The sequence below is a fragment of the Brachypodium distachyon genome, chromosome 5 (assembly GCF_000005505.3).
Source record: "Brachypodium distachyon strain Bd21 chromosome 5, Brachypodium_distachyon_v3.0, whole genome shotgun sequence".
Taxonomy (NCBI): Eukaryota; Viridiplantae; Streptophyta; class Magnoliopsida; order Poales; family Poaceae; genus Brachypodium; species Brachypodium distachyon.
Genome location: NC_016135.3, coordinates 19,202,637 through 19,218,685, shown reverse-complemented (window position 1 = coordinate 19,218,685; position 16,049 = coordinate 19,202,637). Strand labels below are relative to the sequence as shown.

Sequence of the window (16,049 nt, the reverse complement as noted above, 5' to 3'; positions counted from 1 at the left end):
CTAGCATGTATGAGGTGCAAAAATTACAAGCACAGACTAGCATGTATCATAGGAGCACATCAGTTTGAATCTGTAGTCTGCAACAAGCTGAAACTAACACAGAAGAAGAACAAGGCTGAAACAAAATTCTCATTCACCAACTGCTTGCAATTTCCATTCATCGATGAAATGTTATTTACAAGGGAAACTACATCTGGATACTCACACAGAAGAAGAAGAATTGAAATCAACAAGACTATCCTATAAGACCTAGCTGTGTTAAACAAGAACAGAAAAAAAACAGGGATTGGGTTGTCGTCGCCGACTTAGCATGGGTGAGAGAGATTGCCGGCGTCGTCGGGGGACTCCACCTCCAGGATGTGGTCACCACTTTGCGTAGGCTATGCGTCACGGTGATTGTTGTCGCAGGGCTTGGAATTTGGTCGCCACCAGCGCGAATCCTATGGCGAGCCGGCGGCATCTGTTGTCGTTTGGACGGGATCTTCCGCCTCGGCATCCCCAGATCCATGCCTCAGGCGCACTGGTTATCTCCGGTGATGGTCGCCGGCATGGGAATCGTCGGAGCTGTAGCAATCGTGGATGGAGGGATTGGGGGAGAATTGGAATCGTGGAGGGACTGAGGGAGAGAAGCACGTGTTGCCTGGGGGGTTTCTGACAAAAATAAAGACCTGATTAATTAAGGCTGCGGGCAGGTTTTTGCAAATTTTCCATCCTTTAAATTGGACGCATTAGATGTAGATCGAACGGCCACGGCTGGAACGCGTTGAAATCAGGAATTCACACAATATTTGGCCCAATAGTGGTATGTATGTCCTCCGCGGAGGACATGTCGCTGCAGTCGGATGGGACTTCGTGATTCCCACGCCGGATCATATTCCCGACATTTGTGGTTTTTGAAGGTTTCGCTCTGTCCGATAAAGCTGCCTGTACACCTGACGCGAACAGGCCTAGGCGCCCTAGGCATCTAGCCTCTTACCGCTGGAGAGGACCACCCGTGAGGCTGTGATTCTTTTTGGCTCGCTCGTCTGGGCGATGCAGCCTCTTCTCCCTCGCCCCCTCCCATACCTGCTACCTGCCCTCACCAAGCCGTAAGCTATCCCGCCGCCACGATGCCGCCGTGGTGCTGGTCCACGGTCAGCAGGACCGGCGCTGGTCTCCGCCGCGTCGTCTTCTCCGGCATCACGCTCGCCCCGAACAGGCTGGTAGCTGCCATGCGTAGCCTGCTGGTGGTCGAGGTCCAAGTGCGCGCGGCGAGCTCCCACGGCATGCTCGCGCTGAACGGGCTGGTGGCCGCCGGAGTGAGGCCTTGCCCAGAGCAGGGCCGGCCGCGCGTTCCTCAGCTCCAGCGACTCCTCTATCACTTGGCCAGGTGAGACCAGCTTCCGCATTTGTGGACAAGATTTCTGGACAAGATTTGTTGTTTTGGTGGTTCTCATCCTCCGATGGAAATGGTTCTGATTTTATTTATTTTCTGTCGTTGCTGAAAATTTGAGTGGTTGTTCTTTTTTTTTTCCAAGATTTGTTTCCTTCTTTGCAAGATTTGTGGCTAAATCGTCTGCATTTTTCTTCTGAATCCGACCCCCAAATATGAGCAGAGGAAGCGGCGGACCGGCATGAGCGAGCCATGGAGGAAGTAGGCGAGGAGAACTCATCTCGCGAGCGCCTGCGTGCAGCGGCAGCGGCAGTGGAGGACGTCCCGGGTGGCCCACGCGGCTGCCGGAGGCAAGGACAGGCACAACAAGGTCAGTGGAAAATCTGGTATAGTTGATTGTATCAGCTTGGATCAAATTGACTTTCACCTGTTCGATGGAATGCCCATGAGAATGCTGTTCTTTTTTTCCAGTCAAGTTCTCACCGGTGATTTGAATAGAGACTCAGGCTTCATTTCCCCCCTTCTCGATACCTCTGAAAACGATTGTGATGAGAGTAACTGAACTGTTCTGAGTAATTAATTGGATCAGTTGTCCCAGTTTTGAAGTCTAGTTTGGTGCTTTCAGATTTCTCCTTGCAATCTTCAGTTAAATTTCTGGAGTTTCATGTATGAGTTCTCGTTTTCTTCCCTCGTTTTTTGCAATCTTAGTTAAATTTCTGGAGTTTCTTTCATTTTCAGTTATTCATGTTTACTTTGTTACCTTCTGACGTTGAACTATATATGCTCTCCAGTATGCTGCTAGTAAAGGGCTGCTTAACATTGTGTTGCTGGATTGGTCTTTCTCTCCTCCCTCCCATCTATCTTGGTTTTTCTTTTCCAAGATAAGTTGTTGTCAGTTTGGATCTCTCCCCTGTTCTTCAACAATGATTTTTTTATGAAGTTGCCTTGCACCTGTTCGATGGAATGACAGAAATTGTGCAATCCTAGTTCTTCTGCCTTGTTAATCCGACTGGGTGTGGCCATTGTGGATTGCTGTGCATACTATTCGTTTTTGTTTTGCTGTATTTATGCCCCAGGATCTGAAGAAACCATTTCCTTGTGTTCTGTGCAGCAATGGAGCTCTGTGCACGCGGTGCTCGCGCTCCGGCGGTACCGCGCCGACATGCTCCACGAGCACATCCCCAACTGCGGCCGCAATGGGGCACGGACGAGCTCGACGAGTACTCGACGGAGGAGGAGGAGATGACCCAGCACAGGGGCGGCACCTCGTCGTTGAGCACGGACGAGCCCATAGTCTCTGTTCTCCGGACCTCCCCCCCATTTCTTCTGCTTGGCCAGTGCTGCTCAACTTGCATCAGTTAATTAGCTGCACTTGCGACAGCACTGCAGTAGCAGCTCAAGACCTTTTCGTTTTCGGTCGTGGATCTGTTTCACAGACACACAGTATTTGCTTGTTCGACAAAATGGCAGGTACATGTTCTGATCTGATATTGGATAGGTCATTGCCGTTTAGAAGTCTAGTTTTGTGTCTTTATTTGTAGTATTCAGACTTTAGAATGATCAGTTCAGTTCAGGCTTTGCATATCGGTATTTGTATTTCCCTGTGTATTTATTATGTAGTCCTCTTCTGTTAATTACAAATTGTACAATAGTGCCCATATTGAGGTACAAATTTGATTACGAAATAATCCAAACAATTTTATGGTGTACCGAGTCGTTTTAATCCTGGGTACCGAGCACATGTTTATTGAGGTACATATTCGATTAAACGGGGGTACCGAATATATATATTCGACGCACAAAATAAACCAAGCAATTTTATCGTGTACCGATTATTTTTAATCCTGGGTACCGATCACATATTTATTGAGGGTACAGAATCGTTTAAACCGGGGTACCGAAGATATTTATTTCGACGCATGAAATAATCCAAGCAATTTTATTGTGTACCTAGTCTTTTTATTCCTGGAAACCGAGCGCATATTTACTAAAAATTTATTTGGGGTGATGAAGGCTTAGGTAAAAAAGTCCTAACATGAAACAATTTTGACCACGAATCGAGCTTTTCGAAGTGTAGGTTTTTAATTATTCGAGTACCAAATGTGTATTTGTCTAGATACCGACAACATTAACCTCAGGTACCGAAGGTTTTTAATTATTTGATATGTAAAATAATTGGAACGTTGTTTTACTAGGTAGCCTTTTGACTCGAGTACCAATGAATTTTTGTCGAGATACCGATGCTTTGAATCTCGGTACCGAATTGTAGGCACAAACAAAAAATTAATAGTTTTCGATTAGATATCGTAAAAATTTAGTAGGCACGAGTCTTTTAACCTTAGGCACCGGACGAATCTTCGTTGAGATACTGAGTTGTTTGGTTTTGGGTACCGAGGATTTTTAAAGTGCTAGATGTATCGGATAATTTTTTGGGCTTTGAGGGTCAAGAAATTCAAGGCCTATTTCATATTGAGGTGCCGTTAGATGAATTCAAGTGAATTTATTACGCACCGAGTCTTTTAGTTCCGAGCACCGAACACATATTTTGTTAAGGTGCGATGAATTTGGGGTACCGGATTGTTGATGTTCCGAATCATTTGGTCTGTGGTACCTAAAGATTTTTAATTAGCGAACATAAAGTCCACCATGGATTATTCTACTATAGCAACAATGCATGAACATTCTACAGACATGCTGAACGTCCAGGAGCTGGCCATTGGAGGAAGCAATGAAATGTCCACTGGGTAAAAGTGAAGTACATTAAAATGTCTACTGGATAAGTGGATAACAGAAGTGGTGGCATCGACATATCTGCTGGGTAATAGAATGCTGAACTAGAGAGAGGAATTATAATTTCCTCTTCAAAATACATGTAGCGGTGTATTGTCCAACGGTCACTAGAATGAATGGTATTGGAATTAAAATGATCTCGACTGGGACTCGTGCAGGGGCTGAGCAAAGAACCATCCCTTGTCCACTGGGTAATAAGAATATTCGATTGGATATTTAAATGGCTGATACAGCTGCCCACAGGTACAGCGTCGGCCGACTCCTCGGTGTTGGGGCCTTCGGTTCACGAGAATGCTTGGGAACCTACTGGTACACAGTTCCCTAGAGGTCACGGGCCTTCGGTTCCCTAGAGGCAGGCCCAACAGCGGTTCAAAAGATTAGAGGTACCTGTCAACAAGAGAGGCCGGGTATCGAAGCAATAGAAGTTTTGAAGACTGCGGTACCGGGCTAACAGGGAAAGAAAAAACGATTGGCCCGTGGACCCTGACGGCCCAGTCCCCGACAGTGGCAGCCTGCCATATGTACCGAGGCTTAGGCCTGGCCCAGACGCAAATGGCGTTGGTTTTTGAATTTGCGTGGTTCTCAAATACAACAACATGCTATAAGAAGACATATTTTGAATCTTGAATAAAGTTGCAAGTGTGTAAGAGGAAGAATAAACTAACATTCCTCTAAGAATTATAGAAAAAACTAAAAGGAAAATAAAAGTTAGAATCCCAATGCACATGGACGATACCAATGGTGGACACCGGGGAGGATAGGCGTACCAAATCTATATATGATTAGCATTGAAAAATTGTATTTTCGAACTAATATTTTCGTCTGGGTGAATTGCTCCATTAAATGATTTATCTTCCTCGCTAAAGGAAATTATTTTACAAACACAAGGCAAAGTCATGAAATGCATTTGTAAGCTTACTGTAAAGCTAAACGCTCCAAGTATTACCCCTTCAAGATCACTCCAAGGAGGTTTTCCATCAAACATCTCAATGATGGTGCAACCAAGACTCCAGATATCAACAGCAAGATCATAGCCTACATCTTTAGATAGTGTAGCCTGAACCACCTGCAAAAAAAGAAACAGACTATATTTCAATGAGCATATAGAACAACAAATGTGTATAGCTCCACTTCCAAGCATGTTAAATTGTTAATTAACCCAAACATGCATATAAAACATTAAAGTCCTAAAATACTTTATTGGTCTTGTTTGTAACATGACAACTTGATTCCCATTAGGGACCTAATAAGCTGCCAGAGCAGGTATGGATTAGAGAAATGCAGTGATATGGAGGTTGTTTTAGCCTTTCAGATCATATCTGCCATGCTAAAGCCAACTAGTTGCATAATCGTCTTCCAAGTTGTGAGGTAGATATATAAAAAAGTACGACGAGTACCAATGTTGTCACTTCAACTAAATGCACACAAAGAAAAAACAGGGAGTGTTTCCGCTTTCTTTTGTTACATAAACCGAGTTTGAGGCTGTAACAGCCCACATGCTTTGGATAGCATATACTTTTACTTTACAATACAATGTCAGTATATATGCGAAACATGAAATCAGATGTATGCAATCCAGTAGAAGCTAAATATGAACTTGACGCAAAGATGGGTTTGGCCACATGTGGCGGTATAAGGTTAAGCAAAGCAATTACATGGACGACACGGATTTTTTGGATCCCGAGAGTCAGGGCTCTCTCGGTATCTCTCCCCGTTGGATCACCTCGTTTCGTGTGATAACAGCGTTGGAAGCGGGTGCTTTTTGGCCCAGTACTGTGTATGAAACAGTGCGCAATGCCGGGGCGTCCAGGTGCCTGATGATGGGAAGTTTTGAAATTTATTCCTGGACTGGCCCATGGAGCCGCCAGCTGAAGCTGGGCCAGAACAGGTTGTGACCAAAATGATGGGCCGGTGTGAAATTGTAATGCGCCAGTTCGAAAGTTCCTGTTCCATTTCGGATTCGCCCAGCCATATCTATTATCTATTAGCCCGCTACAAGGGCGCAACGTCGCAGATGGTGATGAATTGACGCACGGAGACGTCGTCTCTGGGCATTGCGAGGCAGGGGAGAAGCGAGTATGCGCACCAGACGCCATGGAAAAAGCGGCGTCAAGCCAAGAAGGTTGGATAAAGAGGTAACTGTCGGGACCTTCTTACGAAGGATCTCTTAACAGTTTAATCATCTGTAACCTGCATGTTTGTGCACCTTAAATTTGTCAAGCTCTAACTTTTTCATGGTAATGGCAGAGTAAGGGTGGCTGATTCTACAGAGGAGCGGACAACTAATCCTGAGAAGCCATCTGCTTTGGAGTGCACGATTAGAAGCCATTCGCTAGACGAGGCTTATAGTTTCTACAATTTGTATTCATGGGAGTTAGGATTTGGAATTCGGTATGGCAAGAGCAGGCTAAATGTGCATAAGAAGTGTATGCAAGAGATTCTATGCGGATGCGCAGTAAGTATTTTGCCCTGGTAATATTGTCTAACATGATGCTGGTTATGAAGAAAAGTTTGGCCAGTTTAGTAAAGAAATATCATTGTTCGTTAAATGCAAGGCCAGCCTCTTAGGGACAATAGCCGGTCGACACGTTGTGGCCATGACCCGGCTTCTCAGGACAACAGACGGCGGGTGGTACATATCGGAGCATAGAACAGACCACAACCACCCTTTGTCATCGACATGCGGTGAGAAGCTTCACTGGCAGTCACACCGTCACATTGACAAGCACGCGAGGGATTTGGTCATTCATTTGCGAGAAAATAATATTAGCCTTGGCAAGGTATACAGTATCATAGGGAGTTTTTTTTGGCAGCATGGATAGCATTCCATTCACGAAACGGTCTTTGAAAAGCCTGTGTGGGAAGATAAGCTGGGAGCAATCTGACAATGACGCCGTAAAAACAATGGAGGTTTTTGGCAAGTTGCTAGATGAAGACCCTGATTTTAAATACATGGTGCAGCTAGACGGAGAGAGTCGTATGAGGACACTCCTCTGGACTTCTGCTAGATGCAGCGAGAAGTATGCGTGCTTTGGTGATGCCATCACATTTGATACAACGTATCGAACTAATCTCTATAATATGCCTTTTGGGTTGTTCGTCGGTGTGAACAACCATTTTCAAAGCATAATTCTGAGAGGCGTTTTGATGCGTGATGAGAAAGAAGACAGTTTCAGGTGGGTGTTCAGGGAGTTCATGAGGATGATTGGTGGGAAAGATAATCACCCGAAAACTATTTTGACAGGTATGAATATTATTTGTTAATTTGGAGTACCCATGGATGAACCACTACTGGTAAATGAAGTTCTAAATTTAGTACTGCTGCGTTTATGTTGCAGATCAAGCGAGGGCTATGGAGTTAGCTATTGCAGAGGAGCTTCCCAACACGACACATCGTTGGTGCAAATGGCATGTATTGAAAAAAGCAAAGGAATGCCTAGGAGCACTGTACGGGAAGAGGACTAGTTTCCGAGCGGAGTTTCATCGTCTCGTGTCGGAGCAGTACACCGAGGAGGAGTTTGAGCAAAGTTGGGCAGAGATGCTGAACAAGCATGGATTGCAAAACCAGCCATACCTTACACAGATTTATGAGGTCAGGCATAAATGGGCAAAACCGTATTTCCGCAAAACCTTTTGTGCAAAGATGACAAGTACCCAACGCAGTGAGAGCGCAAACCACATGCTTAAGACGTACATCCCTCCTGGATGTCCGATGCATCTCTTTGTGAAACAGTACGCGAAGCTGCAGTTCAACAGAGACCAAGAAGAAAGTTATCAAGAGAAGAGGACTGCTTTGGTGAGTTGTCGTTACAGAATACTACTTTTAACAAAATATGAATTGTTCGATGTCTAATTTTTTTTTATTTGACTGGTCAGTCAGGGGTTGTGCTGAAATCTAACTGGCCTATAGACAGGCATGCTGGGAAAATTTACACGAGAGCAATGTTTGAGCAGTTTGGTATATGTTTGTATGAGTCTGGACATTACCTTGTAGACGAAGTTGAGCCTGACGCTGTATACATTGCAGCACTCAATGGCTTCTTCAAAGGAAAAATGGTGCAAAGTACTTTTTAGGGTCGATGTCGACTGTGTTGCAGATATATTCGAATGTGAGTGTGGATTCTTTACACACTCCGGTCTTCTATGCCCTCACGTTCTGAAGGTGATCACAATGTTATATTCGATCTGAACTAAACTGTTGGTTGTTGTTGTAACATATATCATAAACGAGTTAATCTGCTACTTGTTGATGATAGCTTTTGATCCACCTTAGATATGAAGAAATACCGGGGCGGTACATAATGAAAAGGTGGACCAGAGACGCAAGAGACATACTGCCGGCACATCTACAACGTTACCAGAAAGACAAAGCGGCAAAGTTGTCATCAACTTACCGTCATTCAAGCCTGCAGCTGGCTTGCCTTGAGTTGAATTCACTCGGGGATTCTAACATGGAGTGCTACAATCTGGCTATGAGGGAGATATCAAAGCTGGTGAACTTGTTGAAGCCTATGAGCAAGGATAAAGATGGGCTTGGTATTGAGGAGAGGATGAAAGAAACAGAAGGGGAGGTTCTGCAGACAGAGAACGACCGTGCTGATGACGAAAACTCAGGTTCAGATAAATTAGTCGAACCTAGGGGGGAGGTTGTTATGTCTGAACCAGTTAGGAAGAGGTCGGTTGGTCGACCAAGCATAAGGCGTGACAAACCGCCTTATGAGGAAAGCGCGAAGCGAACAAGATTCTGTTCCGTTTGCCGCAAATCAGGACACAAGAACACTAGCTGCCCAGAGCATGGAGACGCCCCGAAGGCTCCTAGGAAGGAGCCGAGATGTTCAAACTGCGGGGCGACGGGTCATCGGAAGAACAACTGTGGCAACCCGAAAATTCTTTTGGGATAGCTAGTTTTGAAAAATATTTCTATGAGAGCAATATCTAATGGATGTTAGGATCTGGATTCAACATGACGGGTCGTTTCATTCAGAATTTTATATAGGCAACATTAAAATTGTTTAATGTGTGGTGCAGAGATGAATTATTATTTAAACTTTATGGTGCTTTAGATACTGATGAACATGTTTATTTGATGAAATTGAGATCTTGCATCTAAAATTTGGTAATAATTATATTTGTCAAACATCATATCCGTATAGGTGGTCGTTGTTCGTATGAATTCCTCCTTACCTGAGACCTAGAACAGATAAACACTAATCTAAATCGTTATGTTGTGTTTTTTAAAAAGTGCCATATTATTCACTTGTTAAATATTTTGATGCAGAGTAAAAATTGACAGGTTAGTGTGCAAGAAAGTAGTAAAATGAATTAAGGGGCAAGGAACAGATTATTAAGAAATTTTAATGGAATTTGGCCAACTACATAGGATTTTAAAGGAGGTTACAAACGTGGCTCAATTCGTAACATCAAATGAGAAGAAAAAAGGGTGGGGTCATGCTGCTCGATTTGTTGGCTGGCGTAATAACCATTAAGTAAAATGACTAGATGTAGGAGCGCATAAATAAATAATGTTTTAAATCGGTACCTGTTTTGAGAAAGTACAAATATAGGGTTGCGTGAAGAACGTTTTTATTTTTTGTGATACAAAAAATAAAGATCAGAGCAATTCAAGTTTGGTTAGAAGGAAATAAACGATCATGCGGTTCATTCCATAATTTGGTCTAAGTTGCGAGTTGAAAGATTGATCAGGCGGCCGAGATCACGATACACGGAAGATCGATTTATGAGGAAAAAACTGGTGAAACATGACCCATCGCTGCCACTGCATCGATCGTATCTGATGGGTATCCATGTATTAGCTTCGTACTGGTGTTGACACGACATGCAGTAAATGCTGGCAATGCACGGGCGTAGGTGTAGGTGTACTCAGCAAGCGGGCAATCGATTGCTTCAACAGTTCCCGACGTGTGAAGATTGTATCGAGCCACCTCAGTGGATTTGCTTGTATTTTTTTTACGAATATCAAAGCAGTTATGCGGTTAAGCGAAAACAAGGTGTGGAAAAAATAAATGGTAAGCTGGAAGCTTGAACAAATGCAAATTTTTCCAGCAAAAAAAGACTTGATATATTTTGGGATCAAAATATATAGTTGAAGATATTTAATTATGTTTGTTAACGAAACTGTAACTGAGTTTATATTTCTGAACTGTGAAAAGTATAGCTTTAGCTATTAAAAATAAGAGAGGAACTTTATTTCGTTGCATATTGTTTTAACCGTAAGCTGTGAGCGGCTTGGGAATAGCAGGCTATGGAAGCAAGGTGTCGCTGACTGCGAGGACAGTGCAAAACGTGTAGTGCTGTTTTATTCTTCTGACCAGTGTCTTGTGGGGAGGCGAAAGGTCAAGGCGGCATTGACCGTGCTATGCTAGTAAATAGGGTTGTAGGCCCATGGGTCAAATCAAAACGCAGGTCGGTGGGGGGCGGGCGTGTACTTCGTATTTGCGAGAGTGCTAGATTGTGAAACAACGCAAGAAGAAGAGCTGCATCCATTTCACCTCTCGACGTTCGAACTGGAGATCAGATCGGAAGGACCTGCTCAGGCCGCCGCTACATCGCAACGTGAGTTAATAGAACCGTCCAAAGATTGGTTTCAATTTGTGTAATTCCTAAAATCGTTAGCTAATGGGCAATATCGAACAACAACCTGCAGGGGAAGCCAAGTGATGATGTATGGACCGGATGGGAAGAAGACGAAGGCGGCAACAGTGTTGGAGGTACATCGTAGGAGGAGCTTGGCGAGGGCGCGCATGGAGGAATATGGAGAGGTAGAAGATGTCAGCTTGGACGATGACTCCGGGAAGAAGGTTCAGTGTGCTGATACTTCTTTCAGCCTGAAGAATGCAACCGGCTGCATATCGGCGTGGAAGGATCACATGAGGGACATCCCAGGAGAGGCTGGTTTAGGTGTGATGACTAGCATCAAGATGAAAGGTACGATGAGCAGAGTATTTTCCATGTACCTTCTCTTCTATCTAGATCCCGATACAATGATGCTAGAAGCCGTACCGGGGAAGCCATTCAAGGTTGACGAGGCGCTGGTGATAAGGATATTAGGTAAGCTGGGAGACGGAAGTAATTTAAACGTGCTAGTTGATTTCACAAAGGAACGGAGGAAGGAACTGCTGAAGAAAGTGCATGGATTGTTTGGTACCAATCCGAGCAAGAAATCAAACGCTGTCCCAGTTGTTAAATTGGAGTCAATACTGAGTTCTGCTAAGGCAGACAAGGTGGACAGGATGAAGAACAAGGCTGGTAGGGACCGAGTGATGGCTGCTTACTTTGCGTACATATACTCCACTTTCCTGGCACCGAAGAATTCATCGCCCAAAGTGTCTGACGAGGTTCTCCACATCATCGAGGACCCGGGAGCAATAAAAATGTTCAACATAGTACCGTGCATCTTGGAGGCCCTGCAATGTGGTGCGAGAAATGTCAGGGCGGCGCTGGAGAATGGGGATAGGGTAATAATGGATGGTTGCTTAATCCTATTGCTGGTAAGTTAGTTAAAAGTATATGGTTTCATTTGTTTAGTACCACGTTGTCCCACTTTGTCATTGCTAATCATACATTTTGGTCTCTGATACAAACATAGATTGGTTTTGTTGAGCACATGATTTACGGTGAGGGAGCTACAAGACTAGAGGGGCCACGCATTGCAGAGTACACTGACAGACAGCTGAAGAAGCATCTGAGGGAGTTCTCACCTGATATATTAGAGAATTCTGCGGTAGCAAGGCTATGGAACAAATACATGCAAGGTGAAATGGGTGAAGGAGGGCTGACGTCCATGAGAGCAGGAGGGAACCATGGAGGTGTTGGATCCTGCGAGAGTGCACCTGGAGCATGCGGAGAGAGTGTTTCTGGAATGGTAAAACATTTGCAATTTTTTTGACTTTTCTTTATACGGTGAACCCATTAGAAAGCACAGCTTGTTGTTTGCTGAATACAACATCTTTTCGGTTAGCAGATGAAGGAGCTCCAAGATAGGTACGAGGAAGAGTTAAGAACTGCGAATGCCAGGCTGGACAGTGAGGAAGACCTGTTGGAAACAGAGGAGATTCACAAAATAGATATCTTGAAGGCAGAAGTTTTGCGAAAGCTAAGGATAGGACATGAGACTAGGCGGTCAAAAGATGTTGTCTGATCTTAGGGCAAAGTATGATGCTGATGTTGCAACAATGCAGTCTGGAAATGGTGTCAAAGGTATAACGAAATTTAAATTTATAACTGAAGAAATGTATGCTTAAGTATGTTTGAAGTTATTCTTGTGAGTCATGTTTTTTTGTTAGCAGATAATCATATGAAGGGGAAGCAGCGGTTGATAACCGATTATACTGTCAAGAATTATGATGTTTATATGGATGAGTCTGAATGCAACACATGTAATTATTTTGTATGTCGGAATGACGTAAATAGGACGAGCCCTCTGGTCACGAACCAATAATTATGATGCCGAGGGACAAATTTGACTTGCAGCTCGAGGAGCTGGCATGGGAGATGATTCAGATGAACAAATGGAAGTGGTTGTGGGTATGAACGGTTGAAATATATTACATACATCGAGAATGAATATATACAAATATTATAGTGTTGCATAATTATGTTTTTTTTCCGTTAATTAATAGGACTGTCAGCTGGAACATCCAGAAATGGAAACCTACATCGAACTACTCGTGCGATATCTGGACAAGATGACAGGGCAATTGAAGAAGGTATGAAAATTCATACATGGAGACAGGAATGTGAATCAACGTTTAAGATGGTGCGTGGCGAGGTATGCATTTCTGGTCCACATGGCGCTAATGTGGCGCCGTCCGGGAGCCCGTTAACTTATATATGTGGTGATCTTGGAAATCAGGACACAGCGGTTTCAGGTGAAATGCATGACCTGTTTCGATAAAATTCCATTGCCATACCTGATGAAAGAAAGAAATTAACTATTGTATCGTTGATGTTATGGATTCAAATTAAAAACAGGAGGGCAGGGTTGGGGTTCGGAACCTTTTATGTGTTCAGCACGGTTCAACGAGACACCAATGCCATGGCTAAAACGCACACATCGCTCGGCGGAATCAAAAGGTAAATACTCTTATTATAAAAAATAGGAACTGAAAAATTATTGAATTTAGAAGTTATAACCTTAATCTGTAGATTAATTGTTGCGAATTGTTGGTCATAAAACAAAAGTGTTATGTCTTACTTCAATGACAGCTCAGGGAGAAAATAGCAATGCAGTGTTCCTGCAAAGATACCTAGGTCCGAGCTTCGATAGTTGTGAGAATGATAAGCAAGTTGACGAACCCGTTCCAGGTAAATAAATGCTATATGATCATGGTGCAGAGCAGATTATGTAGTTTGTCTATGAATCTCATGATTTTTTTTATCTGACCAAGATGATTGGATGGTTTGGCAGATACATTTAATTCAGATACAATATTGAGGTTCTATGAGGGGATGAGTTTGTGTCATGAACGAGATCTGGAAAGGTATATGGTCATGGATAAGCTGGTGTGTTATTAAAATTATTGATAAATCATATTAAACGTGTGCGTGAAAATTGACACACAGGAAGTGGTTCGTCCATGAGTGGCCGGTGACACTCACAATGACCGACGCAGAACTCAGGCATGACTTCAGTCCTAATATGGACATTGGTTACCGCGGTATGAGTGCTGCAATGAGACTTTTGGACCATAACAAAAAGGAAGTTAATACTGCCCTTGGTGTCGGGCAATGGAGGATCTTTATGTGACCTACCTTTGTGGTGAGATTTTTTAAAGTATGGATCGTGCTTTGACTGACAGTACGAAAGTTGGCTAAAAAATCTATGTGTTTTCGCAGCTGGAGTTTTTGAAGCCGCGAAATAAAAAAGACATGGATAAAGCACTGAGGTTGCTGTGTGGGACATCTAGCACTCATCTGGCTAATAGATGCCGATCGGTTAGTACTTGACAATGTGTATGAAAATGATCATATGACTGGTTAATATCTGAAGATTGGTCATTTGTTCTGAGGGAATGGGATGCAACCTTCAACATAGGCATGCATTCGGCACGTTCTCCGTCAGTACTAAATAATGATGCAAAAACTATGTGCAAAATAATGAATGTTGATATATTATTTATAAGTGCAAATTACGTGCAGATCCGATTCTTGAGCACAAGTGATAGCGTACACCAGATGTTATCAGGAGCAAGGAGGAATGGATCTGTCCGTAACAGTAAGTACAGTGGTAGATCATAACCTTGTTTGGTAATTTGAATTATTGTTTACGTAGTTTGTTTACATGACTTCTGTACAAAAACCAGGGGGCTATGGATGAAGAGAAGATGAAGCTGTTGTACGGAGTAGTGACAATGAAGGACAACCTTGGAGACAAGCCTCGTTTCGTATAAACGTTTGATTGAGCGGGGTGGGTGGAAGATTAGGGATGTGATATGAGAATTTGGAATATCATGAACAATCTTTTGTCGCGTGCTGTTAGAATTGGATGTTTTAGAACGAAGTAAATCACAAATTAATTATGGATGATGTGGGAACAAGGTTCCTGGCTGTTATACCTAAATTTATGTTTGGCTCCTAAGTGGTGTACCATACTCACCTTTTGTTTTCTGTTGCCAGTATATTTTACCATGCGCGAAGTTTTCCAGTAATTTTATTATTCTATCACATTATCGAGTGATAACATTGTGCTGAGTGATAATAAAATAATTGTTTACAAAAATATGCATAGCGATTGTGCCTGGGAAAATAAAAAGAAAATCTAATGCAAGCATGACTGTGGACTTATATGTACGGATGTTTGATCGGATGGGTTCGAGGTTTCAGATAACCGTTAACAGTCGACGAAGCGGGGTATCATGGAACGAAATGCATTGTGTACTATGCGTGATTCATACTTATCAATTATGATCCGTGCAAAAAATGTTGATATGGATGAGAAAACAAAAGGCGTGTATAGTCAGGAACAGGAAGATTGGCTCTGCAAAGGTTTCTGTGTTCCAAGTTGTGGTGTATCTACTGAATGCAACGTTATTATTATAATAATTATCTTCTTGCATAGGAACGAAAAATAAAATGAGGAAAGCAATACACTTATAAATGAGGTGATGATGAACATCCCGACAATATAATCATTAAATGGGCAAACATATACTGGCGATACATCATTTATTTGTTTTAAGTCTACTGAAGGCATAAAATTTGTTCAACGGCTGTCAAGGACAATAATTTTGGAAATCAAAGAACATTGGAATGATGATTTGATGGATTCCAATACGTCAGCAGGGACCATGGAAGAATTGCCTTCCAGACGCAAGACTTCATATGTTAGAATACGTCGATGCTCCTTCAAGGTGTCCTGCGTTAGTTAGATTGGGTGAAGAGCAAATAAGAATTTATGAAAACTGTATATTGTTTCAAATGGATAAAATGTGAAAAATGGTAAATGATATGATGAATCGACGGTTAAAAAAAATAGTATAAACCTTGTTCAGTGGCAACACGAGTTTGGACCCATCGTAATGACGAGAAAAGAAGGATGTGCACAGACCATATTCGTCCGTGGAAAAAGGATTATCAAATTCAAAATATGTCAATTGCAGGGGTGATATAAAAAATGTGATGCATTCTGTAAGCTTCATGAAAAATGTCACGAACCCTGAGATTTTTTCGGTCATTAATATAGGGAAACGTCTTGTCCAGCCATCAGTACCGCAAGACCAGTTGTCATAGAAAGATTTGACACACCGAAAGAAGGCAGTGAGAAGTTTATCGGACACGAACTGATGAATCTTAACCTGCTGGTTCGAAAAAACAAAAGGCCCGGCTGATGGGTCAAGTACATGGATGCATTTCTCTGACATGTCAAAAT

The 16,049-nt window shown here is 42.9% G+C and overlaps 2 protein-coding genes and 1 long non-coding RNA gene across 4 annotated transcripts; all 3 read left to right on the top strand.

Moving 5' to 3' along the window:
- The first annotated feature begins 901 nt into the window (after nt 1-901).
- Nucleotides 902-3,081, top strand: LOC104581349. Its single transcript, XR_733146.3, has 3 exons — nt 902-1,369; nt 1,596-1,742; nt 2,484-3,081. It is a non-coding gene; the product is annotated as an uncharacterized LOC104581349 (long non-coding RNA).
- A 3,093-nt stretch (nt 3,082-6,174) lies between these two features.
- On the top strand, nt 6,175-8,982 carry LOC100846783 (protein FAR-RED IMPAIRED RESPONSE 1). 2 transcript variants are annotated; one of them, XM_014895794.2, is made up of 6 exons: nt 6,175-6,297; nt 6,410-6,617; nt 6,723-7,406; nt 7,501-7,958; nt 8,039-8,324; nt 8,436-8,982. In XM_014895794.2, the coding sequence occupies exons 3-5, from the start codon at nt 6,977-6,979 to the stop codon at nt 8,234-8,236; spliced, it is 1,086 nt and encodes a 361-aa protein (XP_014751280.1). In that variant the 5' UTR covers nt 6,175-6,297; nt 6,410-6,617; nt 6,723-6,976; the 3' UTR covers nt 8,237-8,324; nt 8,436-8,982. The 2 variants fall into 2 exon arrangements, with proteins under 2 accessions (XP_014751280.1, XP_024311308.1); XM_024455540.1 differs by having other exon boundaries at nt 6,718-7,406.
- Nucleotides 8,983-10,625: 1,643 nt separating this feature from the next.
- LOC112269431 lies at nt 10,626-14,776 on the top strand. The gene is made up of 13 exons (XM_024456158.1): nt 10,626-10,735; nt 10,827-11,670; nt 11,769-12,044; nt 12,144-12,379; nt 12,469-12,706; nt 12,802-13,050; nt 13,154-13,255; nt 13,388-13,486; nt 13,590-13,662; nt 13,745-13,940; nt 14,018-14,116; nt 14,321-14,396; nt 14,485-14,776. The coding sequence occupies exons 2-4, from the start codon at nt 10,840-10,842 to the stop codon at nt 12,318-12,320; spliced, it is 1,284 nt and encodes a 427-aa protein (XP_024311926.1). The 5' UTR covers nt 10,626-10,735; nt 10,827-10,839; the 3' UTR covers nt 12,321-12,379; nt 12,469-12,706; nt 12,802-13,050; nt 13,154-13,255; nt 13,388-13,486; nt 13,590-13,662; nt 13,745-13,940; nt 14,018-14,116; nt 14,321-14,396; nt 14,485-14,776.
- Nucleotides 14,777-16,049: the final 1,273 nt, after the last annotated feature.

Coding starts and splice junctions, on each gene's coding strand:
- LOC100846783 (XM_014895794.2), top strand. CDS start 6,977: ATGGATAGCATTCCATTCACGAAACGGTCTTTGAAAAGCCTGTGTGGG. Junction 7,407..7,500: donor CCCGAAAACTATTTTGACAG/GTATGAATATTA, acceptor TTTATGTTGCAG/ATCAAGCGAGGGCTATGGAG. Junction 7,959..8,038: donor AAGAGAAGAGGACTGCTTTG/GTGAGTTGTCGT, acceptor TTGACTGGTCAG/TCAGGGGTTGTGCTGAAATC.
- LOC112269431 (XM_024456158.1), top strand. CDS start 10,840: ATGATGTATGGACCGGATGGGAAGAAGACGAAGGCGGCAACAGTGTTG. Junction 11,671..11,768: donor GTTGCTTAATCCTATTGCTG/GTAAGTTAGTTA, acceptor ATACAAACATAG/ATTGGTTTTGTTGAGCACAT. Junction 12,045..12,143: donor GAGAGAGTGTTTCTGGAATG/GTAAAACATTTG, acceptor TTCGGTTAGCAG/ATGAAGGAGCTCCAAGATAG.